The 20,505-nt window shown below is 35.0% G+C and overlaps 9 protein-coding genes across 9 annotated transcripts; 5 read left to right on the top strand and 4 right to left on the bottom strand.

Annotated features, from left to right (window-relative positions):
* Positions 1–621: 621 nt before the first annotated feature.
* On the top strand, positions 622–2,286 carry NDAI0H01640 (uncharacterized protein; the record flags this gene model as incomplete). The annotated part of the gene is made up of 1 exon (XM_003671533.1): positions 622–2,286. One exon carries the CDS (start codon positions 622–624, stop codon positions 2,284–2,286), a length of 1,665 nt encoding a protein of 554 aa, XP_003671581.1.
* A 291-nt stretch (positions 2,287–2,577) lies between these two features.
* Positions 2,578–3,819, bottom strand: RPN9 (proteasome regulatory particle lid subunit RPN9; the record flags this gene model as incomplete). The annotated part of the gene is made up of 1 exon (XM_003671532.1): positions 2,578–3,819. One exon carries the CDS (start codon positions 3,817–3,819, stop codon positions 2,578–2,580), a length of 1,242 nt encoding a protein of 413 aa, XP_003671580.1.
* A 641-nt stretch (positions 3,820–4,460) lies between these two features.
* DYN2 (dynein light chain) lies at positions 4,461–5,037 on the top strand (the record flags this gene model as incomplete). Its single annotated transcript, XM_003671531.1, has 3 exons — positions 4,461–4,503; positions 4,667–4,689; positions 4,807–5,037. 3 exons carry the CDS (start codon positions 4,461–4,463, stop codon positions 5,035–5,037), a joined length of 297 nt encoding a protein of 98 aa, XP_003671579.1.
* A 962-nt stretch (positions 5,038–5,999) lies between these two features.
* CAD1 (Cad1p) lies at positions 6,000–7,559 on the top strand (the record flags this gene model as incomplete). Its single annotated transcript, XM_003671530.1, has 1 exon — positions 6,000–7,559. The coding sequence occupies one exon, from the start codon at positions 6,000–6,002 to the stop codon at positions 7,557–7,559; it is 1,560 nt and encodes a 519-aa protein (XP_003671578.1).
* Positions 7,560–8,102: 543 nt separating this feature from the next.
* Positions 8,103–10,631, top strand: SIP1 (Sip1p; the record flags this gene model as incomplete). Its single annotated transcript, XM_003671529.1, has 1 exon — positions 8,103–10,631. The coding sequence occupies one exon, from the start codon at positions 8,103–8,105 to the stop codon at positions 10,629–10,631; it is 2,529 nt and encodes an 842-aa protein (XP_003671577.1).
* A 218-nt stretch (positions 10,632–10,849) lies between these two features.
* NDAI0H01590 (uncharacterized protein) lies at positions 10,850–11,965 on the bottom strand (the record flags this gene model as incomplete). Its single annotated transcript, XM_003671528.1, has 1 exon — positions 10,850–11,965. The coding sequence occupies one exon, from the start codon at positions 11,963–11,965 to the stop codon at positions 10,850–10,852; it is 1,116 nt and encodes a 371-aa protein (XP_003671576.1).
* A 1,054-nt stretch (positions 11,966–13,019) lies between these two features.
* On the bottom strand, positions 13,020–15,749 carry ARO80 (Aro80p; the record flags this gene model as incomplete). Its single annotated transcript, XM_003671527.1, has 1 exon — positions 13,020–15,749. One exon carries the CDS (start codon positions 15,747–15,749, stop codon positions 13,020–13,022), a length of 2,730 nt encoding a protein of 909 aa, XP_003671575.1.
* Positions 15,750–16,889: 1,140 nt separating this feature from the next.
* PRI1 (DNA primase subunit PRI1) lies at positions 16,890–18,134 on the top strand (the record flags this gene model as incomplete). Its single annotated transcript, XM_003671526.1, has 1 exon — positions 16,890–18,134. One exon carries the CDS (start codon positions 16,890–16,892, stop codon positions 18,132–18,134), a length of 1,245 nt encoding a protein of 414 aa, XP_003671574.1.
* Positions 18,135–18,213: 79 nt separating this feature from the next.
* On the bottom strand, positions 18,214–20,439 carry EGH1 (hydrolase; the record flags this gene model as incomplete). Its single annotated transcript, XM_003671525.1, has 1 exon — positions 18,214–20,439. The coding sequence occupies one exon, from the start codon at positions 20,437–20,439 to the stop codon at positions 18,214–18,216; it is 2,226 nt and encodes a 741-aa protein (XP_003671573.1).
* Between the last annotated feature and the right edge of the window lie 66 nt (positions 20,440–20,505).

Below are 20,505 nucleotides of genomic sequence, written 5' to 3'. Positions count from 1 at the left end.
TCCCTAGTGAAAATCTTCAATTCAGTCCTAATCCTATCCTAACCCAAAGTCTATCCTAATCCAATCCATTTTTTTATTATATAATTTATGAGAAAATACTATAAAAATCATATTATACGACTACTATTTTTCTATTTTTTTCTCCAATCCATGCCCCAATCCATGGCCAGAATAGACCAACCCTGTTCTCAATCCATAATATTTGATTTCTACCCTACCTTTTTTTTCAAAATTTTTATGCCCAACCCCTGCTTTTTTAATCCATTAATCCTAATCCGTCCCAGGCCTGGTACGTACGTAAGTCAGGAATTTACGGTCGTTTTCTCAGTACGTAGAGGAGAATAACCATAGTTGAAGGCGTCAGAGTCTAACGTCCCGACTGCCGGTGCCAAACAAACTAACAAAAGGCAGTTGGGCGCGACACAAATTAGAGGAAACTATGAAATTTGGGATATAAGCCTGCATGCTGTATATAAGTAAGTCATAGTACGTTACATTTATAGGAAGGATTAAAAAAAACCTCCAAGACAAAGTGGTCAGTGTATTATTGCTAATGAAAATTTGAGTGAACATAGCTAGAAAGATAGACTGTTGAGCTCCGATACTTTTCTAGTTTTTTTAATGACGGTACCAGTTACAGAGAATTCAGGTTCTACTTTAGGGATCCCAAAGTACCCTTCAACTGATGACACAACAGCTAGTAATGTAGAATTATGGTGTGTAAGTTGTAGGTGTGGTTATGAACGTGTAACTATGAAAGCCCTACTGAAAAATCTACAATTTGAGGTAGATGATGGTAAAGAAATCTTTTCAATGTTCTTAAGGAAAACATACTCTGGAAAATTCTTCATTGAATGTAAAGAAAATACTGACATGAAATCAATATGGGAAACGCTTCCAGAAATATATGCCACAAAAGTTACATTGAAAGCAATTACAAGCTTGAGTGTATTATTAGATCCTGAATATTTCCTGTTGAAAGGTGATTATGTTTTCATCAAAGAAGGATTCTATGCCGGTGATATTGCTGTTATTGATGAAATTCTTCAAGACAAGCAGAAAGTATTATTGAAGGTAGTACCTCGTATTGATTATAAAAATACATGTTCCGAATTACTGTTAAATGAAAGGCCAATACGACGGTTATTCAACCATGGAAAAGCTTCCAAGTATGACCCTAATAAGATAGAAAAAATTACCAATAAAAGGTTTCTATTTAGGGGTAAAATGTATAGAGATGGATATTTAATTCAAACTTATGATATATTAGAACTTCAGGTAGATAATGTTCTTCCTACTTCGGAAGACATTAAATTTTTTTCAAAGATACAGAAGGAATATTATCGAGAAGTTAAACAGAAGCGTCCTAATTCATCTACTTCTTTTGCATGGTTAGATAAATGTAATAAGGTAGATTCTGTACGTTATGACAAAACAGCATCAAATAGGGAAACTTCCCCTGTTTCTGAACCACATGAGTATAGAAATGAAACTTTTGTTGAGTTAGTTTCTCAAAAGATTGCTTGCATTTTAATGGTGACTAAAAATTTACTCAAGATTATAGATGAAGAAAGTAATATATTTTGGATTAATCAAGACTTGGTATCTAGACGTATTCATTGTCCAGTAATGGAATGCCCGTCCGTGACTGCACCTTTTAGAAATATACTTAAAGTCGGTGATATAGTTTCTGAAATGAATGATCCTGAGAAACGAGAGTACGATATTCTATTTATTCATAAGAGGAATCTTTTCGTTAGGGAGAGAGACCAAAGAAATACGTCTTCGTGTACACTTGGAATACACATTGTTGATGCTGATAATGTGTTATTAATTTTGAAACAAAGTAATCGTTCAGGAACTATGAGAATGTCGGACAAAAGATACGATGATTTCTTAAGAAATGAAAGGGAATTCCAAAAGTTTTCTCAGAGACTTGTTGATAGACACATACCGAACTTACCCATTAACGACACTTATTTTAATAGTTACTTCAAAGGACCAATGAATGATATTCAAGAACTTGGAACAAAAAAGAAAGATAATATTATTGTTGTTAATGATACTGCCAAGTTTTTACCAATGAAGAAATCAGACCGAGTTGTTCTAGATTATGATGAAAAATATGAAACTTTGCGAATACAAATTAAGCCTAAACGGTGTAGATGTGGTTATGCACGATCTGATATTGATCACCGATGTGAATCCTGTTCTTCTAGTTCCTCCAGCTCACCAAGTTCACCGACACCATTGAGTCCATCGACATGTCTGAAGTTATTTAAGTGATTGTATAGTGTGGTCTTGCTGTTTCTATAAGTTGGAAAAATACTTCTATATAGTCTTTTTTATTATAAGCTATGTAATCAAGAAAATAGTCGATAAGTGAAACTACATTCCATTTTTCTCAAAAAGAAAGAATTTTGCTACAGAAAGATTTATTACTTGAAATATACGTAAAGATATCGTAAAATATTGATATACGTGTATATCTATAAGATAATGTTATGTGTTGCAGTTAAGGGCTATAGTAGATAAAAGGTTAATTCTTTTCTGTTTAATTTTCTATTTTGTTGTTGTTTAGACCCAAATTGGCTTACCCTTTTCTTCCATTTTTTCAGCTAGCGCCTTAACTTGTTCATTCCATTCTACTAATCTGTTTTTCATTTTATCTATTTGATCGAAGTTAATGATTCTTGGTTGAACCCAAGTTATGATGACCAATTGATTAACTTGATCTATGGAACCTTTCAATAGACCTAAACTAATAGCTCTCATGATTAGATGTTCTACATTATCTTCTGGTAAATGAGTAGCCACTGATATATCATTGAAAGTTAAAGTTCTAATATTCTTAGCAAAGACAGTTTCGATTAAGGTCATTAAACAGATTTTTTGTCTTAAGAAATCTTCATGTTTCAAAAGTATTGAATTTGATGATTTTTTCAAATTTTCATCATGCTTTATTAAATTATCAAATTTATTAAAATCACCATTTGTCAATGAATTTAATAAATTTAATAACCATTGATAATTGGGGTCATTTAAGATGTTTGACATTATTGGATGATTTAATAGTTCTCCAAAATTATAAATCTTGTCACCTAATAAAGCAGCTATTGACAAATCATATGCACAATTCTTCCAATCAATTTCGTTTAAGAAAGAGGAGGATGAACTTTCATTTCCATTTTCATTTTCATTATCATTTAAAGTTGATAGATATAATAAACTTGTATAATAGAATGAATTAAAATCATTTTTCAATTTAAAATATTGAGAATTAACTGCGTAAAAGGCATTCTTCAATTTTAATGGGATTGGATTAATATTTAAATTATAATTGAATTTAGTTTCAATTTTATCTAATAATTCTCTACTTCTAATCAATTCATCTTTAAGTAAATAACATCTTGCAATTTCAATATCAATTAGTAAACAACCGAATTTATGATCTTTTAAACCTGTATTTCTTTTATTTTCATTGTCCAATTGAATGAAATTCATTTTCAAATCATTTAAATAATTTAAAGAATCTTCAATGTTTGAATTGTCCTTTAATGATAATAAAAGGAATTCAATTAAATCTAATTGATTAATTTTATCATAGAATTTAGAAATGAAGGTATCGTATAATCTTAATCTTAGTGAAACCGAGGAAGGTTGATGGTAGAATTCAATTAATGATTTTGTCAATTGATGCCATAGTTTCTTTTCATATAGGGTTTCAAATTCCTGGAAGAATGGTTCTAAATTGGAATCGCCTTCTATACGTAGGGTGCTTAAGACGGTATCGATTTCATGGATGTTTGCAGTAGACATAGTTTGTCAGGTATAGTGTGTGGTAAGTTTTTATTTATTTTGATAATAGAATGTAGACGCAAAGAGCAACTTTTTTCTAGTCTTTTCTCTCCTATGATCTCTCTCGGCTTGAGTTTATATATTTTCAATGGAACAACAGCCGTGTACCTGGGTTTTAATTATACAAATCTAGTTCTAGTTCTAAATCTAGTTCTGATTCTAATTCTAATTCTCATTTTCATTTTCAAGATTTTGCCACCTGAAATTTTAATTTTAAAGGAATTGAGTTGAGTTGAATGTTTGATAACAAGCCCTAAACAAGAGTAGCCTAGGGGAAGTATCATTGACCCTAAAGCAAGACCTTTTTCTGTTACCCGGTGCCAAAACCAATACCAATATCAATATTTCCTATTTTTCCCATTACCCGGTATTTTGTTTTTTCTGTCACGTGCCTTTCAAGATAGTTTCCACTGCACGAATGTACTTAGTACGTACGGACGTAGACGACTCGCCTAATCTATACTTTATACGTAGAAACTTTCTTCGATAGACTGCATATGTAAGATATATATCCCTAGATGAGAAGGACTATTTCAAGGCTATATCTTTTGAGCTTTATTAAATTTCCCTAAATTTCCCTTTAAGACCCTGATCGAGTAACCATGAGTGATAACAAATCCAAACAAAGACGTATGTTCAAGGACAGTATGCGGTGAGGACTACCATTAGGCATCAGTATGGTCTGTTTCTCCTCATGTCTGTCTAACTAGTAGTAATTGTTGACCTAACTTCAAACTCATTACTAACATGTTCATTCAATAACCACCATTTATTCCAATGTTTAATTGGGGGCCCACAATAAATACAGCTATCATAAAGGCATCGGACATTGTATGTTCTCCATTGATCTAATTAAACTATTATTTATCGTCCGAACTTTTTTCTTTTTATTTACTAACGGAAACATTTTTTTTCCATTGATGAATTTAAATATATTATATGGTTTAGTCAGATGAATTGAAAGATGAAATCTTAAACATTAGCCAAGATGCCATTGAGAATAACGAATTGGAACGTGATATTGCCAGCTCCATCAAGAAACAACTAGATACAAGATATGGTACCACATGGAATGTCATTGTCGGTAAGAATTTTGGTAGTTATGTTACACATGAAAAGGGCCATTTCCTATATTTTTATATCGGTCCATTAGCATTTTTGATCTTTAAAACTCCATGAAGCTATATATAATAGTGCCAAAAACAGAAATAAACAAGGAAAATTAAAATACTATTTAAACCAGTTGGCTATGTCATACGTAGACTATGATATAATATAGGCCTAATATGTGGTCTAGTTTATATATCTATACATACTTAATTGTAGTTGAGCAGTATTAGCGTTGCTATCACTTTACGTGCGTTAATACGTAAATTGAGAAATGAATCTAAGAACAAAATCCCGTGCACCGCACCCTTCCTGTCCACACCCAAATCTTGAAAAACATCTGGAAAATAACGTAAATTTCTGAAATCAAAAACAAAACTCATCAGAATTAAGTCATCCAAATCGATAGATGGATCATCATTCAACTAATTAATCCATTACCTTTTTCTCGATTTACATTCCCCTGTTACTTACATTCGGTGCACACAGTTGTACGTACTTTAACTTCAAATTTTTACATCTGCTCCTTGAATATTCATACGTGCATTTTAAAACGGGACTCATCGTATTTTTCCCTAGATACAGGTCCACATTACTACATATTACCCATTGGCAATTCTAGTTTCTCCCACTTTTTAATATTTCCAAATATTTATTGAACAAAAAACAAATCTGTGACTCTACTATCGATAATATATTTAAAGAATCAAACGCCAAAAGACAACTTACATTAGACCAGAGAAACTAAATCTACCAACTAAAAAAAATCCTAAATATTATTTCCTTCAAAAAATAATGGTAACAATAATAGCATAAAAAGCAACCACCAGTAATAATACTAATAATAAGAGTAAGGTTCAACCTACCCTATCAACTCCATCTACTTCTGCAGAAGGTTTCCGTACCAGAACAGCCCGTTAAAAAGACGGGTGGGTAGACCTGGTAGAAAACCATTAGATACTGAAGCAAAAAATAGAAGAACTGCTCAAAATAGAGCTGCTCAAAGAGCTTTTAGAGAAAGGAAGGAACGTAAAATGAAAGAGTTAGAGGATAAAATTTCAAGTTTAGAAAAAATCAAAGATGAAAACTCAATTGAAACAAGTTTTCTAAGATCTTACATGACAGATTTAATTAATGAAGTTAATAAATTTAGACCTAAAAATACAACAGATTCTAAAATCCTGAAATATTTATCGATGAGAAACACTCATATGCATAATAATCCACCTAATATCGATACATTATTAGAATTAGAAAAGAAAAGAAAAGAACGAGAGGAGCGAGAACAACAACAGCAGCAATTTCATGAAGAAGAGCAGAAGCAAGAGCAAGTATCTCATGAAAAAAATTCCCATCTCAGTGATACAAATACAACCAATAATACTAATACTAATCAGCTACCAGCGAATCAAGTTCCATCTCCGAATGAATCGTCAGGGTCTAGCATTGTATCAAATACTTCGTCACCAATAATAAACAAGACTAATGCATCCAATTTTAAGATTGATTCATTTAACTCTCCAATTTCTGTTCCAATAAGTACGACGAATAATAATTCATCATTCTCTAACAAATATGATATAAACCAAGTAAATGATTCTAATAATGTCCCTATCGATGGCGGTGGAACCGATTCTCATGCTGTTGGCACGAATATACCTAACAAGAATTGGATGGATAATGTATTTGAAAATAATATAGCTGAAGGATTACCACCGTTCTTGAACAACGATGATCCTGAAAAAATAGCTAATATGAACAACCATACTGATACCAATAATAATCTGCTCACGACTGGTAATCTATTAGATAACTCATTAATGTTTTCTAATGACTTTAATTTCAATAATCAATTTGATGAACATGTCACAAATTTATTAGCTGACTCGCTTTCACGATTCCCATCAGATGGCAATCATCATGATTCAAATATAATATCAAAATCTAATTCTTCTCTGACAAGTCCTGCTCAATCATTAATGCTAACTAATACATGGGATACTAATAATTCGCCTTCGTTGGATGGTATTGATACTGATAATAATATCTATGTGAATGATGACTCTAATAAAGATACTGCTTCAATCATGAATGTACGTCCAATTATTGATTCAACTTTAGCATTCCCAAGCACTATGACTGAGAATGATTTATTTGCTCAAAGATATGGTACTATGCAATCATCTTCATCTTCTTTATCCGAATCCGCAATGCAATTAGGCGATGATAAAAAATGTACATGTAATGATCAATGTAATAGTGATGATGAAGAGATAGAGTGTGAATTATTATCAAGAAATTTATTAAATGATGAATCTATGAAATCCATCATCAAGGAAAAGCAAACGCGTCCTTCTAATGTGGCTCCTTCTTGTTGCAATGGTGGTTACGGTAACAGATTTGCTAAATGCTCTAAAATATGGGAACGAATAAATAATAAAATGAATATCGAAACAAATTCAGGGCCACGCTTTAAAGACAGTGATATCGATGATTTATGCAATGAATTGATGACAAAGGCAAGGTGTTCTACAAATGGATCCATAGTGATTAAGACAGGAGATATCAAGCAATCATTAATGAAGCATTTCTAGTTTTGTGCGAGTTCCTATTAACATACCCAATTTTACTATCTGTTGTTTAAATAAATAACTTGATACATGTCTATTTAATTAATAATATTACTAGTATTTTGAAGTTTAGAATAGTCGTATAGTGTAATTTTCTCTTTCCTTCGCTTCTCTTTGGTCTTTTATTCTTCGCGGTCATGTGACCCCTCAGTTGGAATAAATTTTGAAATTTCAAGAAAATTCTATTGTTCTTTTCTCCATGCAGGAACAAGTAAACTTCAAGACGTCTTTCTTATCAGAGGTTAATGAATCAACAGTTGCAGGCTTTCGAACGGGATTAAGAGCTTATCATAAAGACAGAACTGTTTTGTGGCATAAGACTGCAATATCATAGCATTTAATTTCGTAGTTTAATTTGCCTAGTTTCATTTAAATTTTTTGGTTTCTGATTATCCGACAATTATACACTAAGGTTTTCCAACCATAAAGCCAGCTCAATAGCCAAGTATAATAGAGAAAATAAAAGGCAAGAACTCTTTTTAAAACATTTAGAGAATTTCTATTAATATGGGTAATAATCCCTCTACTACAGACTCTGAAAATACTGCCGCGGATCTTCAAGAAAAGAAAGCTGGCTTTCATAATAAACACTTAACCCGTATACAGAAACAAGAATCTCCTAAAGAACGTAAGGGAAGTATAACATCGCACCTTTTCTCAAGTAAAGGAAGTTCGAAAAGACACGCTCTAATGCCCAAACCGATAGAAGCTCAAGGAAACATAAAGTCCCATAATGTCTTTAAGAAAGACTACTCCATGGATGAACCTTTGACTAATAAAGGCGGTATCAAAAATAATGACTTCAATGATGAAAACATACATGAAACAATGGCATCATTGTCATTGGTAACATCTTCTGACAATGAGAGGAAAAAATCAATGTCGTTCGCAAGACCTGGGCCTTCAACACCAACTGTACAACCAACAAAACATGATATAACTTCTTTAGAAGGAAGTACGGATGTTAATACTGGCATTGATAATATGAACGTCGCTGGAGATTTAAACAGTCATCGTCCGAGTATTGTGGCCTTGAAAAATACCTTAGCAGAATCAAGTATACATCCTCCTTCTGACCTGTCCAAGACTGTATCGACATCATCAAACTGTCAATCATTTTCGACAGAGTCGTCATCTTCTGCCCTACATAAAACAGAATCAATCGATATCCCCAGAAGGCACAGCCAAGGCTTTAACGAAAATTACAATGAAACAATGTTGAAACATCCTACTGTCCATTCTTACCAATACCAATATTTCAATAACGAAAATACTAACAATGACGGTGGTCTTCATAAACATAAGGAAAATTTTAATGATATGCAATTATCCACCTCCAATGATGATGAGGAATCCGGTGTATTGCAAAGCGCTGATATTGTTGTTAACCAATCCACTTTGCAAAATGCCTTAAAGAGAGATATGAAACGAAAAAGAACGGATACCATATCAACAAACAAATCAGGGGCACCAACATCTGATGCACTGAAGGCGAAGGATGAACCTGAAGCAAAAACTAAAACAGAAAAACCAGCAATGTCGGCGACGGCCGCCATGATGCTGAAATTGTATGGGGACACTACTTTAAAAGAAAAAGAGACTTTTAAAAATAACACAATTTCAGGAACCATTAGGTACGATGATTTCTATAAAAGGTCTGAAAGTAGTGTTAACTTACCAGAAAATAAGAAACTAAAATCCTTTGATAATAATACAAAGAATGGAAACGGTTATGTATCAGTATCTGGTAACCCTAACAGTGGTCTTAGTAATACATATAATAGCAATTCTAATCTTTCTTTCAGTTCTTCGCCAAGAGATATCAAAATTCAACATATAGACGATGTAAAAACACATCTTCCCTCCTCATTCTCCTCCTCTACCTCCTCGACGTCTTCTTCATTGGGGTCATCCGCTGGCCTTATCAATGATAATGTTCACGTTGTATTGAAATGGAGAGATCAAATAGATAATCCGAAAAAATGTAAAATTGCTATTATTAGTGACGATATCGTCAACGCTCTTGAGTCCTCATCCTCTAAGAGAAAAAGTAATACAAATAATAACGATAATAATACTTTACCTATGGTATTCAATCCAATGATAAAGGAGTGGTATATGCCTAATCTGACCTTACCACCGGGTATCTATAGATTGAAATTCTCTATCAATAATGATATAACACATTCTAACTTTCTACCGACTGCAACAGATTCCATGGGAAACATTGTTAATTGGTTTGAAGTCTTACCAGGCTATGACGCAGTTGAACCATACAGAGACGAAATCATTGAAACAACATTCCATACTGCACCTAGTCAAGGCACATTATCTGTACATGACCTCACCATGATTAGGTCGAGGAGGTCGTCATCGTTTGTTAGTGCTAAAAGTGATCTATCTTCCTTCACTCCTTATTCTGATTATGCTGGGATTAGCAGGTCTAGTTCATCTGTTGGAACGGCTACTAAGAAGGCATCGTTGGTTTCACTACGAGGTACGAACAAATTGGATTTGTTTACACCAATTGAACCGAAAAAGATAGCTTATTCTAAGGAGATTCCAGAATTGTTCAAAATTGCTAATTCAGAAGATACAAACAAAATGGAGATTGATGATGACGGTAGCAGTCCGTTTGAAAGACCAAGCTTTACCCATAAAGTTATTGACTGTAACCAAGATAAATTGTTTGCAGATTTGCAAAGAGATGGTAACATTGATGCAGAGACTGCCGAGGCTTTATTCCTAAATAGATACCCAATTCCTGATCTGCCGATTTATCTAAACTCAACTTATCTTAACAAGATTTTTACCCAATTCCAAAAACAACATAATGACCCTACTTTACCAGCATCTTCATCCATTGGTTTAACACATATCATCCCGCATGTCAACTTGAACCATTTGTTGACGAGTAGTATTAGAGACGAAATTATTAGTGTTGCCTGTACAACCAGGTACCAAGGGAAATTCATTACGCAAGTTATGTATGCACCGTGTAATTATTCTTCACAGGAAAATAAGGCGATTTCGTAGTTGCTTTTTCTTTTCAAAGGTCCATTAAACACACCGCAAACTATCATGAACTCATTTTTATCTGAACTGCATATTATCCTAGCAAGAACAGGATATATATTTTATTTATTATTCAGATAATGATTTATTATATGTAGGTTCGTGTAAATTATACACAGGACCAAACTATATAATCTTTTATCATTATTATGACTTTTGTTAATTATGCATATCTAATTTTATGAAACTACGGACATTGTATAAAATAAAATTCTTGGATTTTCATAGTTTGGGTACAAAATATCCTGTAAAGTGGAAATCTCTAAGTTATTTAATGAGAAGTCAGAATCGTAAAGTAGCCACTCATCAGAGCTCGTAGCCACTATCCTATCCGCACTAGATTGCCTTATTGCCGTTAATAGCTCTGCTGTTCTTACGCTCTTGAATACTATAGATTGTAAAACAAATCTGATCTGTCCATATGGATGATGGCAAGATATGCTAGGAACAACGGGGACAGATAGAGCCTCCTCATAATCCATGAGTATTTTGTCTCCTTCTTCCTTTTTCTCGAACTCACTTTTCTCTATTGAAGAAGGAAAGTCAGTACTTAAACTGTTTAAGGATTTTGAAAACTCGGATGACCCTTCTTCAATATGCTCATTACATTTAACTCGGGTTAAGGAAGTAGCATGAGAAAAACTTTCATCGTTTTGCGAGCCAAAACTATTAATCGAAATACTATCTGAATGGTAAGGCGTGTATTGGTGGCCTAGCTTAGAAATCCGGTTTGACTGTCGGAGCCTCGATTCAAAAATTAATGAATAAGGCATCTGTTTCTTCATCGTCCTCTTGTTCCTCCTCATCAAAACTAGATGTCTCACCAAAGTCTTCTTCTTCTTCCTCTTCTTCTTCTTTTTCTCATTTTTCATGGCCCGGTGGAAATAATGCTGGGAATGGTTCGTTGAATAGGTTTGGAGCCGCTCTTCCTCAAGCAATAGGTCGTTGAAGGAATTTAAGTGGTCAGTTAAAAAATAGTGAGTTTCTTTATTATCACCTTTCAGGGACTTCAGTTCTTCAACTTCAATATACTGAAGTCTTTCATGATCGAATAGCTGCCCGAGAAATATGTCTTTAATTGAAACTATTTCATCAATGGAAGTGAGGGTTGATACTAGTATCTTGTTTGTCGCCCCATATTGTTTGTTATCAAATAACTGTCTATCTAAAATCGTATTCAAGTGATAATTTTTGGCACGATCTTCAATTATATTTTCAAAACGTCCTTCTCGTAGGTTTCTTAAATACCATGACAAGACTTCATTGTCATCCTTTTTGATGTTATCTTCACTCATATTATTTTATAGTTCGCTGAAGAAGCCCACCTGTAGTCAAGTTATGATACTATCGAGGCTCGACGCTGTATGAAATCGAGTCAAATGACTTCAGATGTCGGAGCCTATTATGATGGCTATTTTATACGTATATTGTTAGAGCTAACGGTCTGTCTTAAAATAAAAAACATAAAGGCATCCTTAATTAACTTTCAAAGATTGGCCTACGTCGGTATTATTTGAACTTCAACAGGACATGTTAGGGTGGGCTATAGGGGTGGGATGGAAAATTTCTCAACCTGGGAAACCTGAAAACAATTTGAAATGCCAAGAAGATGGGCTAGAGCTGGGTTAAAAAATAAATGATGGGCAAATTTCAATGGGTCTTCTCTTGATAGTACCGTTTAAAGTATATAATGAAGGTAGTTAAAGAAGAGGGCGGAATATTGTGGTATACCCCAAACGGGGGTCGATAGAAAATAAAAATCTATCCCTAACATTGTTTCTTCAAATTAGTGGTTTCGTATAAGTTTCCTTTTCTTTTGTTTTGCATTCAAACACCGCTGCGTAATTTTCTCAGTCTAGATTCTGGACAGCTTACGATAGCTCAATAAAAACAGCCAATTTACCCCACAATGTGACACACATTTCGGTCTTTCCACGCTTCTGTTTTTGGATTTCATTTTTTACTCCCTCTATGATGGAAATTCGCGCATACGTCATGCAGGCAGTTTGTGCAGCCATTGAACCAAACTCATACTCTGGGCGCAAATCATTAACACGGTTGTTACAGGAAGGTGTTAACAATAGGCTTTTCAACAAAAGGTTTTTATTATTGCCTTTGGTACATCCGTAGCCCGTCGTTCAAATCATATTTTATGTTCCGCGGGTGCATGGCTTGTTTCTTTAGGGAACGCTTACCAAGATTCTTTTCTCTCTCTGCGTAATAGAAGAACGAAGATTGATATTACTCTATATTGCCAAAATATCATCAATAGATGCTAAATATTTTGACAGGTTGGTTGTGAATAAATAAATAACATATTTCCTCGTATAAACAGTATTTATCATAGTTTTACTTACTGTCTTGGCATATCTCTTTATATAAATCATCAAAAGTAGTGTTGGCGTCGCCGCTTTGGAGATACATTTGTTCAATCATTTCTGTCCATGGTTCTACAAATTCTAACCCAATGTTGCCACTGGTTGTGAACCAATTCGCTACATCACCTGGCAACTCATTTAGGTTATCTGTCGTAAAATCCATATCAGAAGCAAACTTGCCATCCAAATTAGGTTTATTCATCTGTAGTTCAATATTCTCTTGAGAGGTTCGAGGATCCTTCGCAGCAACTTCGGCATGTGATTTCAGTAGGATATCTTCAGACATCTTGTCACCTGATTGGTTAGTAATAACATCATCGGAGAGGGGAGCGTTACTCGACGATTTTGAATCATAGCCTTTTGATTGCTGGCTTGATTCGTGTTTTGACTTCATTTCTCTACATAAGTATAATAAAATCGCAGAGTATCGCGTAGAGAGGTGTAATTCATCTGGCGCAGCCTCCTTTAAGATTATTGCAGTATCTTGTATTGTTTGAATAGTTTCATCGACAGAGATAGCGCTTAAACTTAGAATTGTTCTTGCTTCAGGATTTGAAGAAAAGCTCCCGCTAGTTAAAGTAAGATAACATTTGACAATAAATGCCACAGATCTCACAATTCGCATAACCCATTTAACAGGCATATATTTCAACATTTTCAATTTGTGAACACGGCCAGCTGATTCAAGGATTTCTTTAGCGGCTACATATGCCTTCTCGACGTATATGGCACATCTTGTAATCTCATTTAGTTTCAGTTTATTTTGTCCCACATCCACCTGTAATGCCAAGGAGAAAATATATAATTGACAATAGTAATAGTCACTTATCATTGTTTCTCCAGATATATTTTGCGACATTTTAAATGCTTCCTGTTTACGTTTATGCATCCCTGGGGAGACCGGCCTAACTGCATCAGTCTTAAGTAAAGAATTATAGTTACTGTACCAACTATCAATCAATGGTGAAAGGATATTCAAGACAGCTAGATTGCGGCGCTGGTCATCGGAAACTAGCCTTTGTTCACCGTTCTCATAATATATTGTTTCGTATCCCAATGTTACAATTCGTAAAAGTTCCAATTTTGCTCTCTGTACAAATGTAAACTTCAATGGAAGTGGGGGACGCTGGCTTGAATCATTATCCTCTTTTGAAAAATACAATGCATACTCATCATTCAAGAATTCATATTCCATATCAGACAATTGACCTACAGTCTCCTCGTTGTCCTTTTGAAAAGTGGCAGATATTTTCTTCCATCGTTCTTTGCTCTCTTTATTTTGAAGAATTTGGGTGAGATAAAAATTCTCATTAACTACTTGGGTACTATCTTTACCGATATACCTACTTTTTGATAAATGATCAAAAAAATCTGAATTAAATGAATGAGAAAGAGCCGAGCGTTGGTTCATATTCATTGCTGTATGTGTATCGGAGATATGAGTTGCAATGGCTACTTTTGTGTTCGTTCGTATCAAACCTGTATCTTGAGCTAACCTCACAGCTGTTCCTGACAGCATCCATGCCATTCTGTCACTTCTTCGGATTGCATCAATACCTGTTAATCCCTCTTCTTCCCTCTTGATAATTTGTGGTTCCATATTCCTCTTTGAGATATCATTCAATGCTGGGTCACTCGCATAATCTGACCAGTTCCAGTGGATTGCCCTTGGATTCCATTCTGTAAAAATAATAAATGCTAATATTGTGCCGATAGATCTGGTACTGGCTTCAGCCCATATAGTCTGTGAGATTAATCTTTGACAATAAATCCATAATTTTTCGTGTACATCAATGTGTCGGCGTTTATTATTTTGGCCATTGTTTATCGAATCAGCAAAAGTGTCAAACGAATGGTATCTTGAGGAAATCGTCAGGATTGCACATAATAAAATTGGATACTGAGCTAATTCCTTCGGATTTTGCAACTGTAGAGGAATATTTGGGAAGAAAGGAAACATTGTTAAGAAGAAAAGGTCAATTAACTCAATTGCATCGCTTTCGGAAAGTAGTCTGTTAGGACCAATATAATCAATATCCGTTAATTTTCTTCTTGGTGTTGGTCTTACTATATTTAATTTATCAATAAGTGGTAAAGACTTGTGTTGTAATTTGCCAATAGGTGATATGTTAAGAAGATCTGAATGCAACGATGATGTCATATTCATTAGACTTTCTTCTTGAGGCAAAGAAGTTGCCTTGGGAACTACAGCTGAATTTAGTTCTTCCCGGGCAGAATGTGCTGAGGGAGCACTAAGAAAACCCACATTTCCAGCAGCTTTTGCCAAAAATTCTAATGAATTTTGCATAGAAGTTAATCCTATTTTCCATTTTGTAGGTGAAATAGGATTCGATGGACTCGTTTTAGGAATTTTTACTGGGACTTCATTAACTAAGTCAGTAGAACTATCCAGCCTTTTCTTTGACACCGAATTGCCCGAATTTGGCTTCAAAGTCGGGGTCGTACTAGGAATTTTTGAAGTTCCAAGATCTGCCTTTCGACCTTTTGTAGTGAGGAAGACGCATGTTTTACCCTCCCTCCTGCAACGTGCGCAGGGCGGATCGTGTGGATTCTCCAGAGGACCCATATCACATTTTACTTTTCTCAGTTTACAGTTTGTGCATGCTTTGTAACCTCTTTTCCATTTATAATTTGGGGCCCTTTTCTGCAGCACTTCATTTTCCAACAACGATGCACACATTTTTTTCGTAATAGGTAACCGGTATTAATAGGATTCAAAAACGGCTCTAGCAATATCACCTTTAAAGCTCTTAATTTGGTGAACCATGAGAGCCATAAATTTTGCGCTGTGTTTGCCACATATATATCGTCATCGTGCTTTTGTAGTTGAAAGACATCTATATATTTGTATCGTTGCTGATGAGCGTTACTGCCGTTGATATGGCAACATAACGCCGCGGCGGGTAATCAACCGTAGGAAGTAGAATAATCTTTACTGTGGAAAGTTTCTTAGATGACATATAGGGGAATATATTTGCATACAACTTATCTAATAAATAATTTCATTTAGGAATTAGCAGGTTCCTCTCGGTTCCTGCGTAATCCTTAATTACGTACAGATGTTTACTATGTTACGTAAAACTACACAGTCCCGCCCCTTTATTACCGGCACCTAGAAGTTTGAGGCTTACCCCTGATTGTTACATATTGACAAGCAACTATAACAAAATGCTCTACATAGCTGTATTGTTCCTAAAGTATGGTCTGCCAAAGATGTTGAACATCTTCAACACTATACGTTTATTCCCACGTTTGTCCTTTCCGTCTTGTCTCATTACAATACGCCATAATACAATTGGCTTAGAGAAGGATAATTACTATAGTTTAGAAAAATAATAAACTATAACTTGAGCACACCCTTTAACTGAGGTACCCTTGAAGTTTTAATATTCCATTTTTGCTCTCTCTGCTGGACCCTAATTCTCTAAGCAGCTGAACATATGACTAGAGTGACAATGACACATATTTTTGTGAGAGATTTGGAAATATGTGTGTTCAGACAATAGGTTTTACATTGTTTATATATCCAGAGTTCCACTTTCATCGTTTTTAATATTCGTATGGCCTAGACTAGGCTATCTAGTTTTCACGATTTGATGTTAATATCAGACGCGGGAAATTAACGCGTCTGTTTTCCTCTTTTTTTCGAAAAATTTGTTAGAACTAGGAATTTCTCCAGAATACACCTTTGAAATGGTCTAGAGCATGTTATGAATGACAGTTTTAATTTGTAGTCAACTAAACGGTCCTGTTATTCTTTTGGTACTAAAAAGGCTCCAATAGTCCTAGAATATACATTTTACTTAAGTGATAGTCAGCAATGGATGACAACAAGTCAGTTACGCCCACTGTTCAAACTACAGGTCCTAGCTCATCTGATATGGAGTACTACTATACCCATCTATACCCATTCAAACTTATATTTAATTGGTTAAACCATTCTTTAACACCTAATAGAGATATTGTTAATAGAGAATTTGCAATGGCTTTTAGATCGGGTGCGTATAAGAGATATAATTCCTTTAGTACTATCCAGGAATTCAAAAATCAGATTGAAAAGGGTAATCCAGATAGATTTGAAATTGGTGCTATCTACAATAGACCTCCTAAGGAGCGTGATTCATTATTGAAAAGTGAAATGCAGCCTTTAGAGAAAGAGCTTATTTTTGATATTGATATGGATGATTACGACACCTTCAGAACATGTTGTTCAGGTGCGCAAGTCTGTGAAAAATGTTGGAAATTCATCTCATTAGCTATGAGTGTGATCAACACCTCCTTGATGGAAGATTTCGGGTATGAGGATTTCATCTGGGTGTTTTCAGGGAGGCGTGGTGCCCATTGTTGGGTCAGCGATAAGCGGGCTAGAATTCTCAATGATCTTCAAAGAAGAAATGTTTTAGAATATTTAAATGTTGTAAGAGATAGGACTGCAAGTAAAAGGCTGGCGCTCAAGAGACCTTATCATCCCCATCTATCTCGATCTTTGGACCAATTAAAACCCTACTTCGTTGATATAATTCTGAAAGAACAAAACCCATGGCAAAATGATGAGCATGCACTAGACACACTTCTACCAGGCTTATATGATAAACAACTTATTGAAAACTTAAAGAGATACTGGAAAGAAAATCCCAATAGGTCTAGCACAGAAAAATGGAATGATATTGATATTATTGCATCTAAAGATTTGAAAGCTTCAAAAAAACAAGATGTAATCAATAGACTACGTGAATGTAAGGAGGACCTTGTCATAGCCGCCTTGTATCCAAAGTTAGATGTAGAAGTCACTAAACAAACAATTCATTTGCTGAAGGCGCCATTCTGCATCCATCCCGCTACAGGAAACGTATGTGTGCCAATCGATGATACTTTTACACCGGAATGTGCACCGAAACTAATTGATTTACAAAATGAAATTGAAAAAGATCACAACAGTGAAAAAACCACTTTGCAGCCCTTTATTGAAAAATTTCAAATTTTTGTAAATTCAGTAATAAATCATGAAGTCGAAAACGTAAAGAGAGGGCATGATTCCCTAGAAAATGAAAACCGAGAATCATAATTCTTCATAGTTCATATGTAGTTAGGCATGACGATATATATCTATATATTAAAAGAAAGTTTATATAGACTATGTTTAGTTAGCACATGATACAACCAGAATCTGTATCATTATGGGTAGCAGGCCGTCTCTTGGCTGCTTGAATAAATATATACCCATCACCTGCATTATGAACCCATGTAAGAACCTGATACTTTGGGTCGTAAGAAAATGAACCTGATGAACTTGTGACTAGCAAAGACTTTAATGGAAAGTGGTAAGCTGGCAAGAAAATGTATGTCGCACTTTTTGAGGTATCCGAGGTCTTCCTACCAAATATTCGAAGTGTATACGTTAAATTCTCTAACTGAAATTCAGCTGATTGGAAATGTCCATGAATTTTAATTGGAAAGGGTCTTAAAAGGGATTCCGTGGCTCTAAAACCATCTAGATCAATTGAATCACTTTCCAACAGTCCTCTATCGACCAAACTAGTGGGTTCTATCTTAATATATTCATGGGTTATAATTTTACCTTGCGACCTATTAATATTCTTCCCGATACTTGACAAATCATCCCGTGACCAAATTGAAAAATCTTCGTTATTCCATCCTTCACCCCACATATGAGAATTTTCGGTAGAATAGCACCATAAACTGAAAGAGAAATGGTTCTTTTCCAATGCGTAACCAAGGCTATCCATTGCTGCTCTCTGTAAGCTATAATCATTCGAGGTATATGCTGCTTTGTCTTCCATATCAAATGGCATACCAATCTCTGTAAAAAAAGCTGGAACACCATCACCCAGTAGGAATTTGACTTCATCTTTCATCTCTTTTAATTGGCTTTCGAAACACTTACGGATATTGCCTTCTCCTAATACTAAGCTAAAAATTGGGTTCGAATATTTTTTCCGAACAATTCCAAAGGTATTGACATTGAAATACTTATTCCAAGTTTTGAACATCAGAGATAGGCCATCATAAAAGTGGCATGCGCATACCGTCCTATTATCAATCAAAGATGTGTCTTTAATTTTAGGTGGTTCTTTAAAAACAGGCGGTTGAAGAAATAAAAGTGCCTCCTTATCGATTTCTCTAAACCTTGAGTGTAAGTTTTCATAATATTCCACAAAATGGTTATTAATAAAGTAATGATCGTCGATATTTTCATTTGTTACATCATTTTTGCTGAAATAATCTGGTTTGATAAGGAGCGCTCCCTCTGAGGAAAGGTCCCAAACCCCATGCTGGCGCCATATGCATCGACCAGGTAACCATTCTTGATTCCGAACCCAGCCAAACTTTTTATCCATTACATCTCTTTCTTCTTTGTTCAACCAAGCATTGTCCCCCTTGCAGGAAATTACCTTGGATCCAGATTTTGAGGGTCCGAACATTGATATTGTATATGTATCCACGGTGGTATCAATCCCTTCCCCTAAGAGGAAACTTTGGAATGCCGTAGGTGTTGTTCCTAATTTTAGCTTACGATCTTTTTGTAAGAGTAGATAGTCGGGAGTTCCTATATAACCACAATTGGGTTCATTCAATGACTCTAGGCCGATGATACAGTTATTTTCAAATAACTCAGGTGCAACTGATCTAATCCTTGTATAAAACGTCATAACTGCATTGCCAAAACAATCTTGAAGATAATCTTGAATATTAACACCATTAATCAAACAACGGGGTGCAAACATTTTTCCTCCAAAGAATAGTGTGAACATAGTTTGGCATGCCAACCGGTAATAATTCGTTGGCCACAGCATTTTTGGATATTGTTCGTTAGGTTGGTTGATGTCTCGATTGTTGATAAAATAGTTATGAAGTATGGCAGCTTCCGTATTTCTGAATCTGGCTGGTTGGAACCCCGCACAATAAAGAGTCCATATTGGAGCACCTGACCCCCCACAGAAACGGGACCAAACGTCTTGATGAGGGTCTAAGTATACATATATACCACCAATTTCATTAATTTTCTTGAGAAATTTGATGACGTAATCCATATACTGGAAATCATATTGCCCTGGCCCTTCGTGTTCTATACTTTCCCAGGTAAATGGGAACCTGATAGTATTGTAACCAAGAGATTTGATTTTGTTGATATGTAATTCTACTTCTTCCAATGGCATAGGATGGTTAAGGAAACTAACATCTAATGCTTTCTCGAAGAACGTGCTATCAACAATTGGATAATGAGTAGATTGTAATGGAGAAGCTGGATACTTTACGGATGGATCCAAATTAACACCCCTCAACAGAACCACATTTCCATTCTCGTCACAGAACTCACCACTGGGTGATATAAGAACTTTTTCTGGCATTCAGTTTGAACCCTTCTATCGATCGTTAAAGTATTCTTCGTGGCGGGAGCTACAGTAACGATAACT

This window comes from Naumovozyma dairenensis, chromosome 8 (assembly GCF_000227115.2).
Source record: "Naumovozyma dairenensis CBS 421 chromosome 8, complete genome".
NCBI lineage: Eukaryota > Fungi > Ascomycota > Saccharomycetes > Saccharomycetales > Saccharomycetaceae > Naumovozyma > Naumovozyma dairenensis.
The sequence above is the reverse complement of the archived record's forward strand: the minus strand, read 5'-3'. Positions and strand labels throughout refer to the sequence as shown.